General features: G+C 35.6%; 1 protein-coding gene across 6 annotated transcripts in view; it reads left to right on the forward strand.

Moving 5' to 3' along the window:
* The window catches only part of SNTG1 (syntrophin gamma 1), a 336,726-nt gene that overhangs the window by 178,751 nt on the left and 139,871 nt on the right, over window positions 1-18,104 (forward strand). For all 6 annotated transcript variants that reach the window (XM_027890849.1, XM_027890855.1, XM_027890850.1 and 3 more), the window contains exons 2-3: window positions 2,473-2,527; window positions 13,566-13,700. In XM_027890849.1, coding sequence (XP_027746650.1) covers window positions 2,501-2,527; window positions 13,566-13,700 — 162 coding nt within the window. In that variant the 5' untranslated portion in view covers window positions 2,473-2,500. The remainder of the gene's footprint in view (window positions 1-2,472; window positions 2,528-13,565; window positions 13,701-18,104) is intronic.

The following is an 18,104-nucleotide window of genomic DNA, read 5'->3' on the forward strand; positions in this document are numbered from 1 at the left end:
GATTAGTAACTGAGATATCGTATGTCTGAGAAACATGTACAGTCTTTGCAGTGAATGTGATTTTGTGTAGTTCCAGCTTTACATTTTAGACAATATTTTATTAGTAAAAGTTCTTGTCACAGATCATGAAAAATGCCTTTAATAGCTTTCCCAGAGAAAACTGTGTATGACCTTTTGTTGGGTACCAGAGAAGTTATTTCATTAAGAGATGTGTGTCAAGAGAGTATTTGTAGTATATTTTATTTTACCTATTTGTGATGTAGCATGTAGAGAGAACAGGAAATATCACCAAGATTCGCCATGTAGATTCTTCAACTAGCAGCAGGTAGTGGGGAGACAATATTTATCATTTGTGACCTGTCTCTGTAAAGGTCAAGGGCTCCGTTTGCCATAGGACAGAAAACTATGGCTCCTGCCTTTCAGAAATAATTTTAAGCATAATGAAGTTAATGGCAGTGGTAGTTAAAATGTTGGGGTGTTTTAAAAGAGTTTTATAAAGGTTTAAAGGGGTTTTCAATAAAGAACTTGGTATTCCTGCAAAGCTTCATACTTTATAGCGTTGCTACATTATTATCTGAGCAGAATTAGAACATATTTTAGATTATGAGCTGTATATATAATCAGTTGCAAGGCCTAGCTGTTCTTGACTGTTCTTCTATGTGATAATACAAATATTTCTGATATAAGTAAATAAATGCATAATACATAAAAATGGCAAAGAAGAAGAAAATTAAATAATACGGAGCTGTGGAAATGACCTGGATTAGATAAGATTTAGATCAAAGAGTAGCTAAAAAAAGAACCAAAATGGAATTGTCATTGAATGTGGAACCAGAGTTGCCCAAACCCAAACTTTTCACAACTTTTATTAATAAGGCGGAACATAACATAATATGCTCTTTAGACTGCAGTAGGACCTGACATAATCAGGGCCCAAGAAAGGAGAGCACTGTATAATACTTCAGTTTATAAAGATACGTGCTCTTATAGTTCCAGAAGGCTAAGAAGTCCTCAGAACACTTTGCTGAGTAAAGCCTCTTTCCCACTTCAGCTTACTCAGCTGAAAAAAGGAGTTCATAAAGATTTCAAGGAAAACATACTTTGTTGCACAATGACTGTCCCACCAGAGAGAAATCTTTGAGACAGTAATAGTGACCTTCTTTTTTATGAGCGTTTTGAGAGCAGAATTACAGATATAGTTCTTTATTAGATCTTGGTGCTCCTGTAAAGCTGATAAGGAAGGAATGATGATGGGTGGTTTTTAAATTTCTCAATTGTAACCTAGCCAATCTAGGCTAGCTCTCTTAAAAATTAGTCTAGAGCACAGGCTGTGAACCAGAGCTCAATAAACAGAGAACATTAACCTCATATGTGTGTGTATGCTTCAGTTTAATAAAACTTCATCCAGGGCAGCAAAATAAATCAAGAAATTTAATGAAGGGATTTTATTAAGAGGCTTTATTTTAATTATTAGGACTTCATTTTTGTACTATGTGAGGTATAGTTTTTAAATTTTATTTTAAACCTAGGCTAATGGGACAAATTTTGTCTTGGAACTTTGAGTGCTAATATAAGTAATTGCAAGCACATAAATAATAAAGAGCAGCAATAAAATACTCGAAGGAGAGAATTTTGTGACAGGATTGTTTTTTCCAACCACTGAATGAAATTACTGTTTTGCCCAGGACTGTTTTGTGTTTCCTGAAAATGTTATTTACTGATGCATGAGTGTTTCTATTGTAGAATAAGCAGCAGGACACTGTTATTAGCCTTTGCTAACATCCTGTTGCAGTGGCTTTATCACATAAATAAATGAATGCATAAGTGTGCATTGGTATGAATACTTTAGGTAAAGGCCAGGCAAAGTAATAATCACAGGATTTGGTGTGACATTTTGCCAGCACTCAAACATATTCCTGACTTTTCTAACATTTGTTTTTCAACTCATAAATATTTCTACTAAGTAAGCACACTGTTAAATGACACTGGCTTCTGTGGAGAGATTAGAGTATTAATAAAACGTGAGACAAAAGGTGTTGGTGCTTGGTGGTTTTTAACCAGAGGAGAAAAGTAAAAAAAACCCAACATTTTTTTTTTAAGTGTTCTGAAGAACAACGCTCAGTTGTCTCTTTTTTTGTAACTTCCAAGTACACTCTTACTTTTGAAAAAAAAAAAATCAAAAAGAAATTTAAAACTTGCAATAACAAAAGTACATCTGAATGCCCTGTGAAAGGGAGGAGGTGTTGACTGCAAGATGTTGATATTCAAGGAAACCAGGTTGTGTACTTTATAAGAACCAGGAACAACTTCTAACATCCTGCGCTTCCTAATCCTGATGCAACTTTGATCATTTCTTCTTTTAAGCCATGTCTATAACTGGACCTAAGAATGAAAAGTGCAATTGTTCAGCTCAGACAGATAACTTTTATGTTTTGCTTTTTCATTCTAATGAAATCTTTCTCTCCATTTTAGACAAATATCACTTGCTGTGTCATAGCACATGGATTTCAGGACCACCTGTGAAGAGGTAGGATCAGATATTTTTCTTTTCAAACAATAGTAGAATGAAAAATCAATGAACTTTTAATCCTTTTTAGATACAATATCCTTTTTTTTTAACCTTTTTTTCCTTGAAATTTTAGGAATTATATAATCAAATATAAGTTATTCGCTTATAATCATATCACATATCATTATATCCCTTCATGCTGGCAGATAGACTTTGTACTAGAAGATGAATGACTTTTTCCAGGTGTATTCCTCACTAGAACTCACCTCTTTCTGTTACAATGTACCTCTTTAGGCACAATGTAGATGCAGGTAGCTATGTTTTGTGTGAGCTTTGCTCTTCATGAAGTGTTTATGTCTGAAATCCTGTACACAAAGAAAAACATCAACAGAGTCAGAAATCTGTCTGGTGCTGCTCAGCAGAACCAAGGAGGAAGTATAAAAGTATGGGAAAAAGGTGTGTTGGGAGAGAGAAGAAGCCGTGAAGATGACCAAAATTAAAAGCAGTTCCATTTAGATTTAATGAGGAAAGAGAGTAATTTTTACCTAAAATAAGTATAGTTTTATAATGTCAATGCAAAGTACAACAGTCCCCCTCCACTAGAGATGAGGGAAGGGCTTTGCTTTCTGTATTCATACTAACTTTGCCTTAAAGAAAGCAAATGAAATGTATGTGTAGACGTTAAAGAGGGCATCTTATTACTCAGTGATTGTCTATGAGAAGGTTTTTTTAACATGGTTTTAACAACTTCAGCAATTTAGATGCATTGAGAAATATTTACAATATTATAAATTATGTAATGATATCAATGCATTATTATAATTAAAAATCATGACCATTATCTATACACAGAAAACCACAAACAATGTTTAGGAAGTTAGAACTGGGAACAAGAGAACTGGCTAGAACTTCAAATGTGACCTTGATCCCATGAAAACATAGAAGTGAAGGGATGGGAACAGCACTCGAACCAAGAACTAACTGCAGCTAAAACCAGCTGTGATTTGAGAATACACTGGAATAAATCAGAGTAGAAGAGAAAGTAAGCAGGCTAAAGGACATTAAATCATGGCAACATTCTGAAAGGAGTAGTAAGGTCAAAAATTAATATTAAAGTGAAACTTACCTTTGGGAAAGAGCACTGTGATGCTTGTCCAGGGTGGTACATGTCAGGCTTTAATACCTCAGAAGATCCATGCACAGTCTAAATTATAAAGCAATGTATCCCAGATTATTTGCATGCAAGAAAGCATTCTTCTTAGTTTTTAGGTTTCTTTTTTCGAATAGAATATTTTCAGTTGAAAGGTACATGCAATGATCATCTAGTCCAACTTTGTGCCCACTTAGTGGCTGGCCAAATATTAAAGCATGTTATTAAGGGCATTTTGGTTTACATTTTATGATTTCTATTTGAATGCACTTATTCAGGAAGAGAGGCAGATATAATTTTCATAGAGGTTTTTTATGCTGTTATTCTTTAAACTGTACACTAGTATAGGTTATTTAGTGGCAATTAACTTTCCTCTGTGCCCAGCAGCAGTAATGACAAGGGCAGCACAGGAAAATGACTTGGCATATGCATCCTGTCTTAGTTTTTACAGTGCTAGTGCATTCATAGATCCGTTTCATTCTGTATCTAGCTTCTGATGGAGGCATAGATTTCAAATTTATCTCTTTACAATATCGACTACTTTCTTGGATTTTCCATGACAGACAAGGGAAGGGGAGGATGATTCCACACATCCTAAAAAATCTCCATAATCTGGAGGTCCTAAGGAAGCTCCTGTAACTTTTAGATTAATAAAATTAAATGAAGTGGATTCAACCCGTTTATATGCTTTGTGTAAAATGGGCTTTGTGCCACAGAATCAGTGGTGTCACTTCTGAGACTATGGTCTGCCTCTTTCCTCCCAGACTAAAGTTTATAAAATACAGACTTTCAACCTACTTTCATCAAATGCCCTATGTCTAAATAAATTATCAGCAGCCTTATGCTTGCACATAGTGTACTTTTTAGCTGAAACCTTAGCACTATCAATGTAATGTGCTATCTCCTTTGGTTTTTGCTTGGGGGAGAATAGAGTGAACTGGATCTAAAAGCCCAGGGTTGTCTGGGAGTCTGCAGCTCTGTATGCCCAGGTCCAGATGGTAGTGAGGGTGAAGATGTTTCCCAGTAGGCATATGCAGACAGGGCACACACAAACACTACATGTATCCATATATATGTAAATACTTATGCACATGACGAGCCACGCAGATCACGTACCAATACACAGAGCACTTGCACAGACAGCGACAACGGCTTCATCCTGTTACTCTCTCTGGCTGAGCAGGACTGAGGTCCACTCGTGAAAATATATGTCTATGTACACTGTGGATGCCTCCAAATGTCCTTCCAGGCAGTGTGCCCAGCAGCTATCCATGAATCCCAGTTTTCGTAGCTGCTGGCAGCTGGATATATGAGCCCCTTGAGGCCTCACCCCCTCTCCAGCTGCTGGAACAGTCTGTCTGGCTCTCTCTCTCTCTCACACACACACACACACACACACACACTATAGAATCTCTCACCCAGGAAAAGAATTAGAAAGTAATTTAATAGGACAGACTGTGTAGATCAGGCTCAGGGCATGGTTGGACAAGGACACTGACTAGAAAACTACATGTGACCAACCACTTTTTTCCCATTAACCCTCTATTTTTCTGTACTTGTTCCTCGATAAAACACTGAATTCCCTTCCCTGCCTTTACTTCCTTCCTTAAACATCCTGTTATAGCTCTTGTGCAATCCAGAACTACATCCCACAATGTGCCCCTTGCTCCCTTGCCATGACCTCCACTCACTGCAAGAAGTGTTATGGCATTTTCATATCATAATGGGTTTCACACTCTGACACTGGAGCTGAAGCTGTCCCAGGACAGCCCTGGCAGGGGACACAGACTGGGTGTACCTTTCTGAGTCCATAATTTGGCTTCCCACCTGCCATTTTGCTCCTGTAGTTCTCTGAGCTTGTGGTAATGGGCTCTCAATAGGCTGATGGAACTGGACAGGGTGTTATTTGGAATTTGAATTGCACCATCCAAATATCAATTAATTAATTAATAAGATTTTTTGTTAAGTCAGTATGAGGTGATGATAGTGACTAAGGAAAATACTGTTGTAGCACTATATCCTTAATTAACTTGTAATTCAATTTCATCTTGGCACATCTTTGGCAATAGTTTAGTCACTCCAAGCCACAAGGATTTTGATATTATTTTATTTATTTCAACTACTGTCATGAAACATAAGGTGTCTGTATACTTTGCTCCAGGTAATTTTGTTTAATTTGTTAACTAGTCTGTACATTTAAAACTTTTAGGCTTCTATCCCCTCCATCCCCTACTCTATCAAATTCTCAATCATACTACATATCTGTGAAAAATATCTCTGGTCTCTTATGCCAAAATATTTACTAAGCAGTTTTTGATAATGGCAGTAAAAGCTGTCATGAAGCATCTGAACTATTATCTTCCTCTTCTTACCCTTTTTGTTTCCTTTTGTCTGAGTATCTTATCACCCGTCCCAGTGCTGTAACAACCACCACTGAAGAACTGAGATCGCTCTCCCGAAATGACAGCTGGAGCTCAGATTCTTGTTGGTACCTCCACCCTTACTAGTGGCAGTAAATAATTTGAGCTGTGTTTTGATTAGCATAAAACAAAAATATTCCACATAGATACACTGAGGCCAAAGCTCCGTTTTTAGTGTTCATGACATACTCATTTCTTTTTCATTCATTCTAAATATCTGCTACTCTAGTGCACTGGATGTTCCTGAGGGAACCTTAGTTCTTCCACAGTACTGATGCTTTCATGCATCCCTTATTTTTTGTGGTGTCTGCTAGTGAAAGACACTGAAATGGTCTTGTCTCCTTGTGGAGACTTTGGGCGCTTTGTGCACTTTGAGCTCAAGTTCCTTCTGCAGATCTGAATGGTACAGTCAGTGCAATTATAGAGCTTAAACACACACACCATCTATAATGCTGCTGCTGCTTTTGAGAACACACGCAGGATCACTCTCGAGGAGAAAAGACAACACAGAAAGAATCGCGTCTTGTCGATATCACCTGGGGAGTCTTTCTGCTGTACATTCTGCAACCGGACTTGTCTATCTCGCATTGGCCTTTTTAGCCATCAGCGTGCTTGTAGCAAGCGTGGGTAGAGCCCCTCTCAAATCTTCGTTCGCGAAGCCTAGCCATGATGATGAGAGCTTAAACACATATATGTGTGTGTTTCTTGTCAACCCAAAGATGATTCCTGTGATCCTAATGATTACCTCCTCCCCTAAGCATCTTATCTTTAGGCTGTGCTGCCTTTCAAGACACTATAAAGTAGTTTTATTCTGCCAGAAAATACCTACTATGCTAGACAATTTAGAAGGCACTACAGAAAAAAGAGGTCTTCCACAAATACACACTTTTTTTAAAAGGAAAACTATCTGGCATCTGTTGAGGAAAAAATCATATTTTTTTCTATTGGTTTCTCTGCTTTTTAGTTCTGGGAAATTTTTCACTGTTTCCTTATCGATTAGTCTGTATTCCATGCTCTTTTCCCTCACTGATCAGCAAATGTATCAATTTTACTTGTTCTTGTACTTAAAAATTTCTAAACCATAAAGACTATCCACCTCCTCTTTTACCCTTTATCCTGAGCTTTCTGAACTTTACAAGGGCATAAATCATGGAGTCACTGGGTTCTTTAAATGCTCTCCTGTACTTGCTTGACCTTATTCTATATTCTGAAAACTATCTCTTGAAAGATAACCTCCATCTCTGAAATAATACTGTCCTCTGCAGTGAAAGTCCCCTTCTGATGAAATGGCAGACTTGGGATGATTATAATGCATAAGGACATTTTCCCCAAGATACTTTTTAATTTTTTTTTTTTTTAAGTTCAGATTTTCCAAGTACTTTAAGAACAAGCTGCATGAACAGCTTTCTAACTTTTCTAATTTTCTAACTTTTGAAATCTCATTCTTTACTTCTAATAGCTTGGTACTTTTTTTTTTTTTCCTTCCCCTGAATATACCTTATTTAATTTAATTAATTTATTATTTAATCAAACTTATTTAATAAATGCCCCATTCATTTTCATGATTATAGTCTATTTATCTGTTTTCACAGTACTGTCCATTGTTTCTTTGAAGGATTAATTTGAATTGGTAAACTTTTTGTGTTTCCTCTGCTTTATGAATCCTATGAATATTCTTGTGGACTTCACAAACCTTATAATTTGATACATTCTGCTGTTCAGAGGTTTGGTGACTTCTATTTCAAGATCCATCTAGTTGTTTGGTTTTCTGTTTTGGTTTTGTTTTTTTTTTTTTTCTTCCCACAGAATGTGTTTTAATTTTTTAGCCATATTTTGACTTCCTCATGGCTTTCTTCCCTAAAGTCTGTTACACACATTTTTGGTCCATTTCTAGTCACTTTATGCTATTTTCTGATTTACACATTTCAGACTGGGCTGCTGCTTTCCTTTGTTTATAAATCCTATTAAATAACAATACTGAGATTATTAATACCTTGGGTTTCTGGTATTTTTCTTGAATGAAATTTCAACTCATAATTTAATCCAAAAATAACGGGATGGAAAATGACTAGTAATTACAATGCCTGTTAGAGTGTCATATAATGGGTGAAGTAAATTTGAGGAAACGTGCATGTTCTCATAATAGTCTTTAATTTTATGTAATTGTACTCTCTAGTCCCAGTAAGCTGATTGTCAATTCAGAAATCAAATAGCATCCTTATAGGGTCAGAAAATGAGAGGTTTTGCTCTAAAGAAAAGTACCTTAGTTCAGTAAGAAACACAGATATATATTTATATAAATATATATATCTTTCCGAATGTCTAATTTACACATTGAATTACAGACTGTGTGAAACAGGGACTTTCTCTGGGACACTTTATTCATTCAAGAAAATCACTTATGAAGAATACCACAGCTAAACACTTACCTGGCAAATATCTGAAAAATCAAATAAAAATAAGTTCAGGCCCAGATTCAGAATTTTTCTGTGGTTCTTTCAGATTGGAGTGTAAAATTCATATGCAGGAATGGACTTGCTGTCCTTTGGATTGAAAAATGTTGATATCTGATAGAAGAGGCTCTGAATGACAAGCTGAACACATCCCAGTGTGTCTGGGCTGCATTCCAATTTTTGACAATATAAGTGCTTTTCACTTAATCTTGGCAACACCTCCACAAAACGTGTAGCTGAACCATTTAAAAAACATCCTTTTTATGATTCTGACACATATTCTTACCTCTTGAATCCATTGCCATTACTTCCTTAAGCCTCTGATTCAATTTCTTTTTTTTATTATTATACTTGTGATTATAAAGCCGTGACAGGCATATCTCTAAATACTCAGAGGTCAGCCTCAGTTCAAATAAGCATCCAAAAGGGCAGATATTAATCTGGAGGAACTACTTTTAAGACAGTCTCTGCAACCCATTCTCCTTACTGGTATCAAGTTCTTGATAGTAGAAATAAATTTCAGGACTTAAAACTGAGTTGAAGAGGTTTAGTTTATTTTAGGACATATCAGTAAAAAGAAACTAAAAATCCAGGTCACCTTGCGTAGAAAATGTGCTGAAATTTTTTTCCTATCTTCCTTTCTTCAACTAGTTCATGGACTAAACTATTCTGGGATATCTGTTTAAGTCTTCCTACTGCTGTGAAAATAAAAGAAGCAAAGCTAATAAATTGTTTTATTAATGTAGGGCAAAAGACATAGAAAAAATAGCGTAGATGAAAAGACAGATTTATGTCTTGAAAATTCATGGCTATTTAAAATTGCCTGAAATACTAAGTCTCCTCTAGAATAAAACACAAAAAGTTTTAGAATTATTTTTGTCATAAATGACAAGAAAAAAAACAAAGAAAAAAAATTCCTGAACAGAAAATCTGCCAGCATACTTATTTAGGCCAAAAGAATTTAAAAAAAAATACTTATATGGGAAGTTGACTTCTGAATCAACAGATAACTTTCAAGATGTTTTTGCTACAGTATTTATTTTGTTATGTTTGGTAGAGACTCTGCTACTAGCATAAATGTATAAACTGCAGTTTTCATTTGTGTTTCCTCTGAAATTAATTCTTAAATATTTGTTAGGGCCATATATGTTTCACTAAGCTGTCTTTAGTATGTAAAAGTTTCTAAATTACTTTTAGGAAAGTTATTAGGGCAAGATCTTATACACAGCCCGTATGGACAAAGTGCTTTAAATCAGAGTATAATGGGAAAAGATTTTTAAATAACCTTTTTTCAATGCCTTGTTGCTAATAATGATCAGAGTGTAACTATATTATTGAGAGAAGCAGTCTGCCGTAAGGGTTCTGCCAGCTTGTACTATTCTCTGAAAGGGACCTTAAGCAGAAAGTTCACCACAGACTGGTGTGGCAAAACAAAGGGGGATCAGTTTTCAGCCCCTCTTGTACTTATATTAGTTCAGGAACTGGAAGCATCAGTGTTCTTGTCTAAAACTCATTTTAAAAGGATGTAGAATGAGATGACAGAGGCAGCACTGTGCCGGTGCAAAATTCACTGCATCTGTTACTCAGGTGCCTCTACCTTCCTTCATCACTGCTTTTGCTTGAAGTCACAGGCTCTCCTCCCATATGGAAACTAATTTTTTTTCACTGCTTTTTATTGGTTTATATTGCTTCCATATGCCTTCCTTAACAATCCTCATCCATTTCATAAAAATTTGCAACTTCAAACACTCTGTTTTCTTCCCGTCAGGTGCCAAACTCTATAAATAAGGCAATGTTCTTGGCTATTTGGGCTTAAACATACAGTCAAGTTGTACTGACTTAACAAACTGTTATCAGCTGAACTCTGCTTCCCTGTCCATGTCTGCTGTAAGGTGATGAAGTGTATCACACACGTGAGCACAAGGGGATGCCTTGCATGACTTCACACTGATGGTGGCAGTAGCTCAGCTGATGTGCCCTATGCTGCTTTACTGCTGCAAGCCAGGGGTAGGGCCCTCTGCCAGTGAAATGGAGAAGGGTAGAAGGGAAGAATTTCAGCACACATGCACATGGAGTGTCTTAAAAATTAGTACCAGGAGCAAAAGCTGACATAAGCCATAGCCCTGCAGTCCCACACCTCGCGCACACACACACAGACATACACAACACCCCCCATCTAAGCTCTTCAAGGGAGGGCTAGATGGTGTCCTTTCAATGGGATATAGGCTAGATGGTGTCCTTTCAATGAGAATAGTTTTGCTGGGGCCACATGAATGAAAATTGTGAAGTGCACAGCAATTAACATGAAATTGTATCAGCAATTAACATGAAATTATATATAATTATATATATATATATATATATATATATATATATATATATATATATATATATATATATATATATATATATCTTTCCCTAAGTTCCAGCTCTGGATAAGGATGCAGGAGCTGATATCTTTATTTGATTTCATTTATGGGATGCTTTGAAGGGGCTGGGAGAGAGCTGAAAAAAAAAAAAAAAAGAAGTTTCAGCAGGCAAAAATGAAACCAAATAATTAAATCCTGGTCTTTTTTCACAAGGTCTTCTTTTGAAGTTAGCTAATGAAACTCAACTACATTCTTCTCCTTTGTGTGGTTGTTAATGCTGCTCTCAGGTAGGAGGGGGAGGGAGGTAGTATAATTTAATTTTGAACTGTATCCTAAACCAGCTTTCATAAAACCCAACAACAGTGAAGTGGTTCATTACATTTTAGAGTGTCTTATGTGAATAAGGGCCCTGAGTGTGTGTGATCAGTCTTTCCAAGGGCCAAACTATTTTGCTGTTCCCAAGCTTCCTTGTTCAGACAGAAAAAGCTCAGCCCACATGCATTTAGAAACTGACTTGAATTTTAATTTTTTTCCAGTGGATAATTGTGTCTGCTATGGTTATCTGACTCTAATTCCCCCAAAGAAGCCACTCAGCTTTTGCAAAAAGACTCTAGAAATTTTTTAAGATTATTGATCAAATCAGAAATGTGCAGTCAAGTAAGTCAGAGTTGCTATACTTGGTGTAAGGGAGACAGAATTTATTCTATTGGCAGTTATCCAAGGAGGAGGAAAGACATATTTGAAAACTTCTGCAGAAGAAAGACATTATATAAGTGGTATCTAGCCCCTTTTATTTAACCATAGTTATTTACAGCCCACATTGTTCAACTGCCATTGTCACTTACTGCTTCACAACTCTGTGGAGCAAGGAGGCATCTTAGTTTGTAAAGCAAAAGTTACAAGGACAGAACCATTCTTTCTTTAGTTTAATATTGTAACATTTTTGTGTATGATGTGAGTGGGCATTTTTTAGTGGTATTGAAAACCTAACTTCTTTTGTGATCCCTTTATTTTGTCTGAGCATGTCAAACAGTTTCTATCTCATCCTGTTTTTTTTTTAAAAAAAATATATATATAAATAAAGATACCTTAATATTAGAAAAATGGTGTATGATGACTTCTGACCAGAGCTTCCATTGACCCCAGTGTGAATTCAATGCATATAACTCTTAATTTTTGTTTCTTCTTCTTTAGTTTAGAAAGAATAAAAACAATGTCAGAGCCACTTTCAAAGTCATGGCTGAGTTACACACATTTGCTCCCGGCACCCAAGGAAAAACGATTCCAAAGTTTGAGTGTTCAGTATGGAGTAGAAGTGACAGAACAGTTTGTCATTGGAGAACATTATATAGAGCTATTTAAAGATTGTCCCCGACCTTTCCACCTCTTTTAAAGCCTCATGAGACAGATCTAAACTTCTCTTCTGCCAGTTGCCTACCGTCAGTTCCATATTTGTGTTTGTTCTCTCCATGCTATGGATGTAAAGTATCAGAGCGTATTATGGGAAGATCTTCCAAATCCTCTTTTAAACTCTTATCTGAGAAAGAGACCTCAGATTCAGCCAGGTCAACCTTGGCACTTAAAGTTCAGAAATGCTTTTGTTTCCTTGATCTCCTCTTAAGCCAGTTTTTTATAGATGGTGGATTGAAATCTGACCTCTATAAAGACAGTGAAAGTTTCCTTATTGGCACTGATGAGTCCAAGATTTTAAGTACTATTAATATGTGAATTTTCTTTTGAGATATATATCTTGATACATATTTATCTGTATCTATGCAAATACATGTGTTATACTGGTAAATTACATGTCATAAGGCTGATTTTTTATATTGTTTGTAAGTGGATTTCTCATATTAAATATACTCTACCAATACGACTTTTGTCCATTTATGAGGTGTTACAAAGAGTACTATTTTCAACACAACCTTAAAGGAAAAATTATTAAATACTGATAGTACTTAAGTGTGCCAACATCTTCACTGCTCAGCCTTCTCATATAGCACAAATAGGCACTACCACAAAGACACTGTTAACTGCTGCAAAATCACTTATTTTATATTGAAGAATCCTACAGAATTCTTGATCTTTATCCATAAATGTAAAATACAGAAATGGAGCAAGAAGTAAGTTACTAGAAGGAGTTGTATTCTGTGATTTATTTTCTCTTATTCTTAACTTCAGCATTCTCATTTGAATAGAACATAAAAGAGTAAGTCAGTATTGTGGTCACAGATAAGGAAAAGCCCCAAACTGGTTCATGTAGCTGTTGGTGCTCACATCTAGCTAGTTTAGAGGTGTTTCTGTGTCAAAATTGGTGTAATATGTGGAGCATCAGCTTTTACTTCACATCCAAGTGAGGTGGTGTCATTTAATACAAAGATGAAAAGTCATACCACAGCTGATCTGAAGAAATTTGAAAGGACTTTCACAAATTCATCGTTAGTGAAATAGCACCTTATTATTGCAAAATCTGCCTTCACTATATGCTACTGTAGCCATCGTTGCCTTGTAGTCTAAACACAGTAAATACAGTGATTGATGGAAATAGTTTTAGATATTTGTTAATGTATTTATGGTAACTGTACTTATCTCTCAACTGTATCACCTCTATCAATGCAAAGTGCTAACTGAAAAATTTTTTTTTCTTTATTCCTTCCTTTGAAGACAAAGACAGGGGTTTGTTTGCTGCAGGATGGTAACCAGGAGCCTTTCAAAGTGCGACTGCACTTAGCCAAAGATATCTTGATGATCCAGGAGCAGGATGTGATCTGTGTGTCTGGTGAGCCTTTCTATTCTGGTGTAAGTAGTTTTTATTTCTTCTTTAAGATATTCTTCACAAAGAAATAAAACACTGTGTGTATGTGTGTGCACGTGTGTGCAAGTGCATACACACATAGTAATGCATTTACTCCCATGGTTTGATGTTTCATTTTATACTGTTAACACTAAATGTGTTTTAATATATCATCTTTTGCAAATAAAATTTAGCAATACTCATCTAAAAAGCAGCAATAAGATGATAAGTTATTTGTGTGAGTATAGTATTGTTTCTCTTCACCCACCCTTGGGTTTTGGAGCCACTGAATGTCAGAGAAATGACATGAGCAGTGATTTTTTCAGGGAGTACAGATACCTCGATGTACTTAGATATCTGAATATTGCCTGTGGAGTTGATAACATGGTTGTGGCAGGAGTTTGCTGGTAGAGGAATTATCTTCTATCCTCTGTTGCTTTGATTGCTTCCTATGGTGGCACAGTACTAGATTTCGTGCATGCTGTGAGGGTCACTAGTTTTACCAGCACACCATGTATGGAACAGTAGTAGTGTGTTTTATGTATTACTGCTTTTACATGATGGGTCAGATTTCTTATTTAAGCACTATTTTGAATCTTGTGGATAAGAAACTGGGCTTTGTAGACAATTATTTGGAAGATGTGTAAATTTTTATATAGAACAATATTGTAGGTTCTAATAATATTGTAATGCTAAGTTTTAATTTAATATTAGGAGATAGCTACAAAAATAATAGGAACCATCTAGTGTTCATTTCTATAGACTTTTATTGATACTGTAATTATGTTTTGTAGAGATATTTTTAAGATTTATGGGAAACTATCATAAACATTCTGCTATTGCTTTGAACTAAATAAAATTAAATCATGTGAGGCATAGTAGTGTAATGTCTGTTTATGCATGTGTTATGTGAATGATAATATGTGTGTCTGTTTTATTATTTATTTGCTGCAGTTGTCACATACCTGTATCTGTAAATACAAGTAAAATAAAAAGATACAAAGCAGAAATCAGAAAAAAAATTGGTAGAATGTTAGCAGTGCTAACAGTGTGGAAGATTAATGGAAAAAATATCAAATAACCTATCCCAGGATTATGAATATTTCAAGGTGTCTGAAACAAGAGGAACACACTGCCTACACTGTCTCCATACAGTCTGGGTTTATTTGCATGACAAATGTGACATTAGCATTTGACTGTTTCAAGCTGTACTAATACAGTTTACTAACACAGGTCTGTTCCTTTATGGGGAGTATATGTGCAACTTTTACCAGTCAGAATGTGCTGTTCCTCAATATAGGGGACATCTAACAGCCAGGACAGAAAGAAGTTAGGAGTTCAAGCTCAAGTCATAATAGTTCAACTAGCAATATACGCTGTGGCACCATTATTCCACCAACACCATTCCGGCATTATTTAATAAAAAAATTTATCACACAGAAATACAAATTTCATTATTCTGCTGTAATGTCTGTTACTCTGCTGAACTTGTTATTTAGATGTCTTCATGAAATGCATATTAATTTTTTTTTGCTTTTCACAGCAAGGCTTTCTCTTGCAGTTTTGCCCTCTTTAGCTTTGCAAAGGCTCTGTGGAAAATAGTGGATTATGTGCTTCACCAATTGAACTCCCTATATTATTTGCATATTGAATTCATAACTCATAAACTGATTGATATTACCGTGGTGATGAGGAGTTTCTTTCTGGAAGTGTCATTGTTAGACTAGTGAGTTTTGAGCACTTTACCCTGATTTCCTCTGGGATTAAGAGTAGGTTTTGTAGCAGTAAATTCATTCCAACTAAGGATGATTGGCATTTCACAAACAGTTAGCTGTCCTTTTGTCACAGGTAATTTAAATAATCTGGAATCATGTGTTCTGATTATATGATTTAATCAGATAAAACCCACAAGTCCCACAGACTTTTTTTTTCCTGATTTTCCTCATTTTTATTTCTAATTTATTAGGTTTAATTTATTGGCTTTTCTTATATTTTGCTTTATTTGGGTAATTTTGTTTTATTATTACTGTTGTTCTAGATAAGTGACCACATTTATTTTATTTACCTGAATTCTACAAAGCAAGTGTTTTCATTAGCAACTGGCACTGAATGCCTCAGAGAATAAACTCTAAAGCATAAAAATAAAATTTGTAACTGAGAAATGATACTATTGTTAAGTTTTACAGACAAGTAACTACAACAAAACTTCTTTAAATCTGTTCTAATAAATAATCTTCAAATAATTTGATTATAAGATTTTTCTTTATCGCTTCTTCACTGGTATGGAACGAAAGGCTGTTACTGTGTTTCTAGTTCAGAACAGTATCTCTTCTGTTTGTTGTGTCTGAATCAATTTGCATGCTTCTCTGTGTAGGACAGACTTTAAACAGGCACTTAGCGTTCCAGCAGCATCCTGATCTGTATCCTGTGGAATAATCTAAATGAAGTCAATGGCTCCTTAGGAATGAAGTGCTTTTTAATGTGAGTGCATGGGATAAGGACCTAGTTCTTAATTTAGAACACTTCCCTTTCAGTGGAAGACAGTTCTAGTTTCCAAAACAAAAGAGGTGCAAAGGAACCTTGTTTATCCTTTCATTGTATAGAGTTTGGAGTAAGAAAATGAAATGCATAAAATATTATAAGCAACAGTATTAAACACTAAAAAATAAAGTATCTGTTTCTTTAGTAGGCTGAACAAAATTATGGTGTTAGTGAGGGTTCTGCAACAATTGTACCTATAAAAGCAACAACAGTCATTCAAACAGTCATGGTTTACATCAAACTTTGAGCATCAGTTGCATCAATAAGTGTTAAATTAATTTCTTTATGTGTGCAACAAGAAAGACTTGCTTTTCAAGAGAAAGCAGCATAGTGGGGTCAGCATTATGCTGTTAGCAGACATCTGCTGTAGCTTTGAACTCCAGTGCAAACAACCAAAAGTGAAATGAGAACATTTAGTGAAACTCAAAGCCTAGAAGGCAGTGTCATTACACTCTTGCCTGTAGAAAGGCTTTATAGTACAGGAAATGTGTGCCTGAACTGGAGTAGCTTGTGTTCTGAAGATATCCATGAGTCTGCCTGTGGATAAACTGGAAAATAAGAATGGTGTCTTTCAGGTCAGAAACACCGTTTTTCTCCCCTAGAGAACTGGACATATATTTAAATTCTTAAGAATTCCTGAGAATTTTTTTTTTTTTTATCTGTTACATTGGACCATTCTCTTTTGAGAATTATACATTTTCTTTTTACATATTTTAGTGTTGGTAAAACAAGTTCAATTAACATGAATAGAAATAGAAGAAAAAAGTGAAAAGCTTAAAATAATAAATAATGGGTTTGATTTATTTTCTGTGTTGTCTTTATTTACAGTTTTGATTCTGATGTGTGGTTGAATATTATAAACTCCCTGTCTTGGAGAGCATTGCAAATTTGTGGACAGATAGGTCACCTTTCAAGCACTTTCCATTCTTGTTACCTTCACAAAGCTAGCAGTAAGAATCTTTGGTGTTTTTTTTTATCATGTTGGTATCTGTCAGCTGTTCAGTGGAGTGAATCCATTTTTTCACAGAAGTCGTCAAACATCTATCAGATGGGGGTACCTTTTTTTTTCCCTGCCAGTCTGGGCAGCTTTAAAGTGACAACCTGACAGATGTAAATACGATTATTTAGGGAAAACCTAAGGTGGCTTTTTTTTCTGCAGCTACTTAAAAGTAAAATGCATGGCAATCAACTGAGGTTCAAATTTTCATTTTACTAGGCCAAATTTTAAAGAGAATAATTTTTCCTACTGTGAATTCAGATCCTTACTGACTTTGAGTTTTTGGTTTTTTGTTGTTTTGTTTTTGTTGTTGATTTTTTTCCTCTTTTATTTCTACATTGAGAAATGCAGCGCTTCTGAAATAAATCAGTCCTAGGAGTAGAAATTTTGTGAGTAAATATTTAGGAGAACATTTCAGCTTTTAAGCACATGCTGCAGAGCTGGGAATATTTTGAAGTGTGACCGAGCAAAGGGATGAGTGTTTTTGGTTATTCCAGCCAGTACACCGCTGTGTTTGCTATTCTCAGTCTCCTGCACAGCGGCAGAGGAAGGGGGACATCCAGTTGGCCAGTCATTCTGCTGCCATCCCTTACTGCCATCCTTCTCCAGTTGCAGGAGGAACTGAAATAATGAGACTAACTTCAAATGCCGCATGATGGAAGTTGTTAGCAGATGAGCAAGTCTACTGGCAAACCTTGTTAACACTATTAATTCAGATTGGAAATGTTACTGACCTGTCCTCTGTCCTTTACACTCAGAATGAGTATAAAGTTTGACTGCTCATGTAAATTAAAACAAAGAAATGTCAGTAAGAAAGAGCAAAGCATTACCAAAATAGGATATAAGATCTTGAAAATGTATGCAATAGTTA

Source organism: Empidonax traillii, unplaced genomic scaffold, assembly GCF_003031625.1.
Source record: "Empidonax traillii isolate 1590-97213 ecotype Southwest subspecies unplaced genomic scaffold, ASM303162v1 scaffold300:size811877, whole genome shotgun sequence".
NCBI classification, from domain to species: Eukaryota; Metazoa; Chordata; class Aves; order Passeriformes; family Tyrannidae; genus Empidonax; species Empidonax traillii.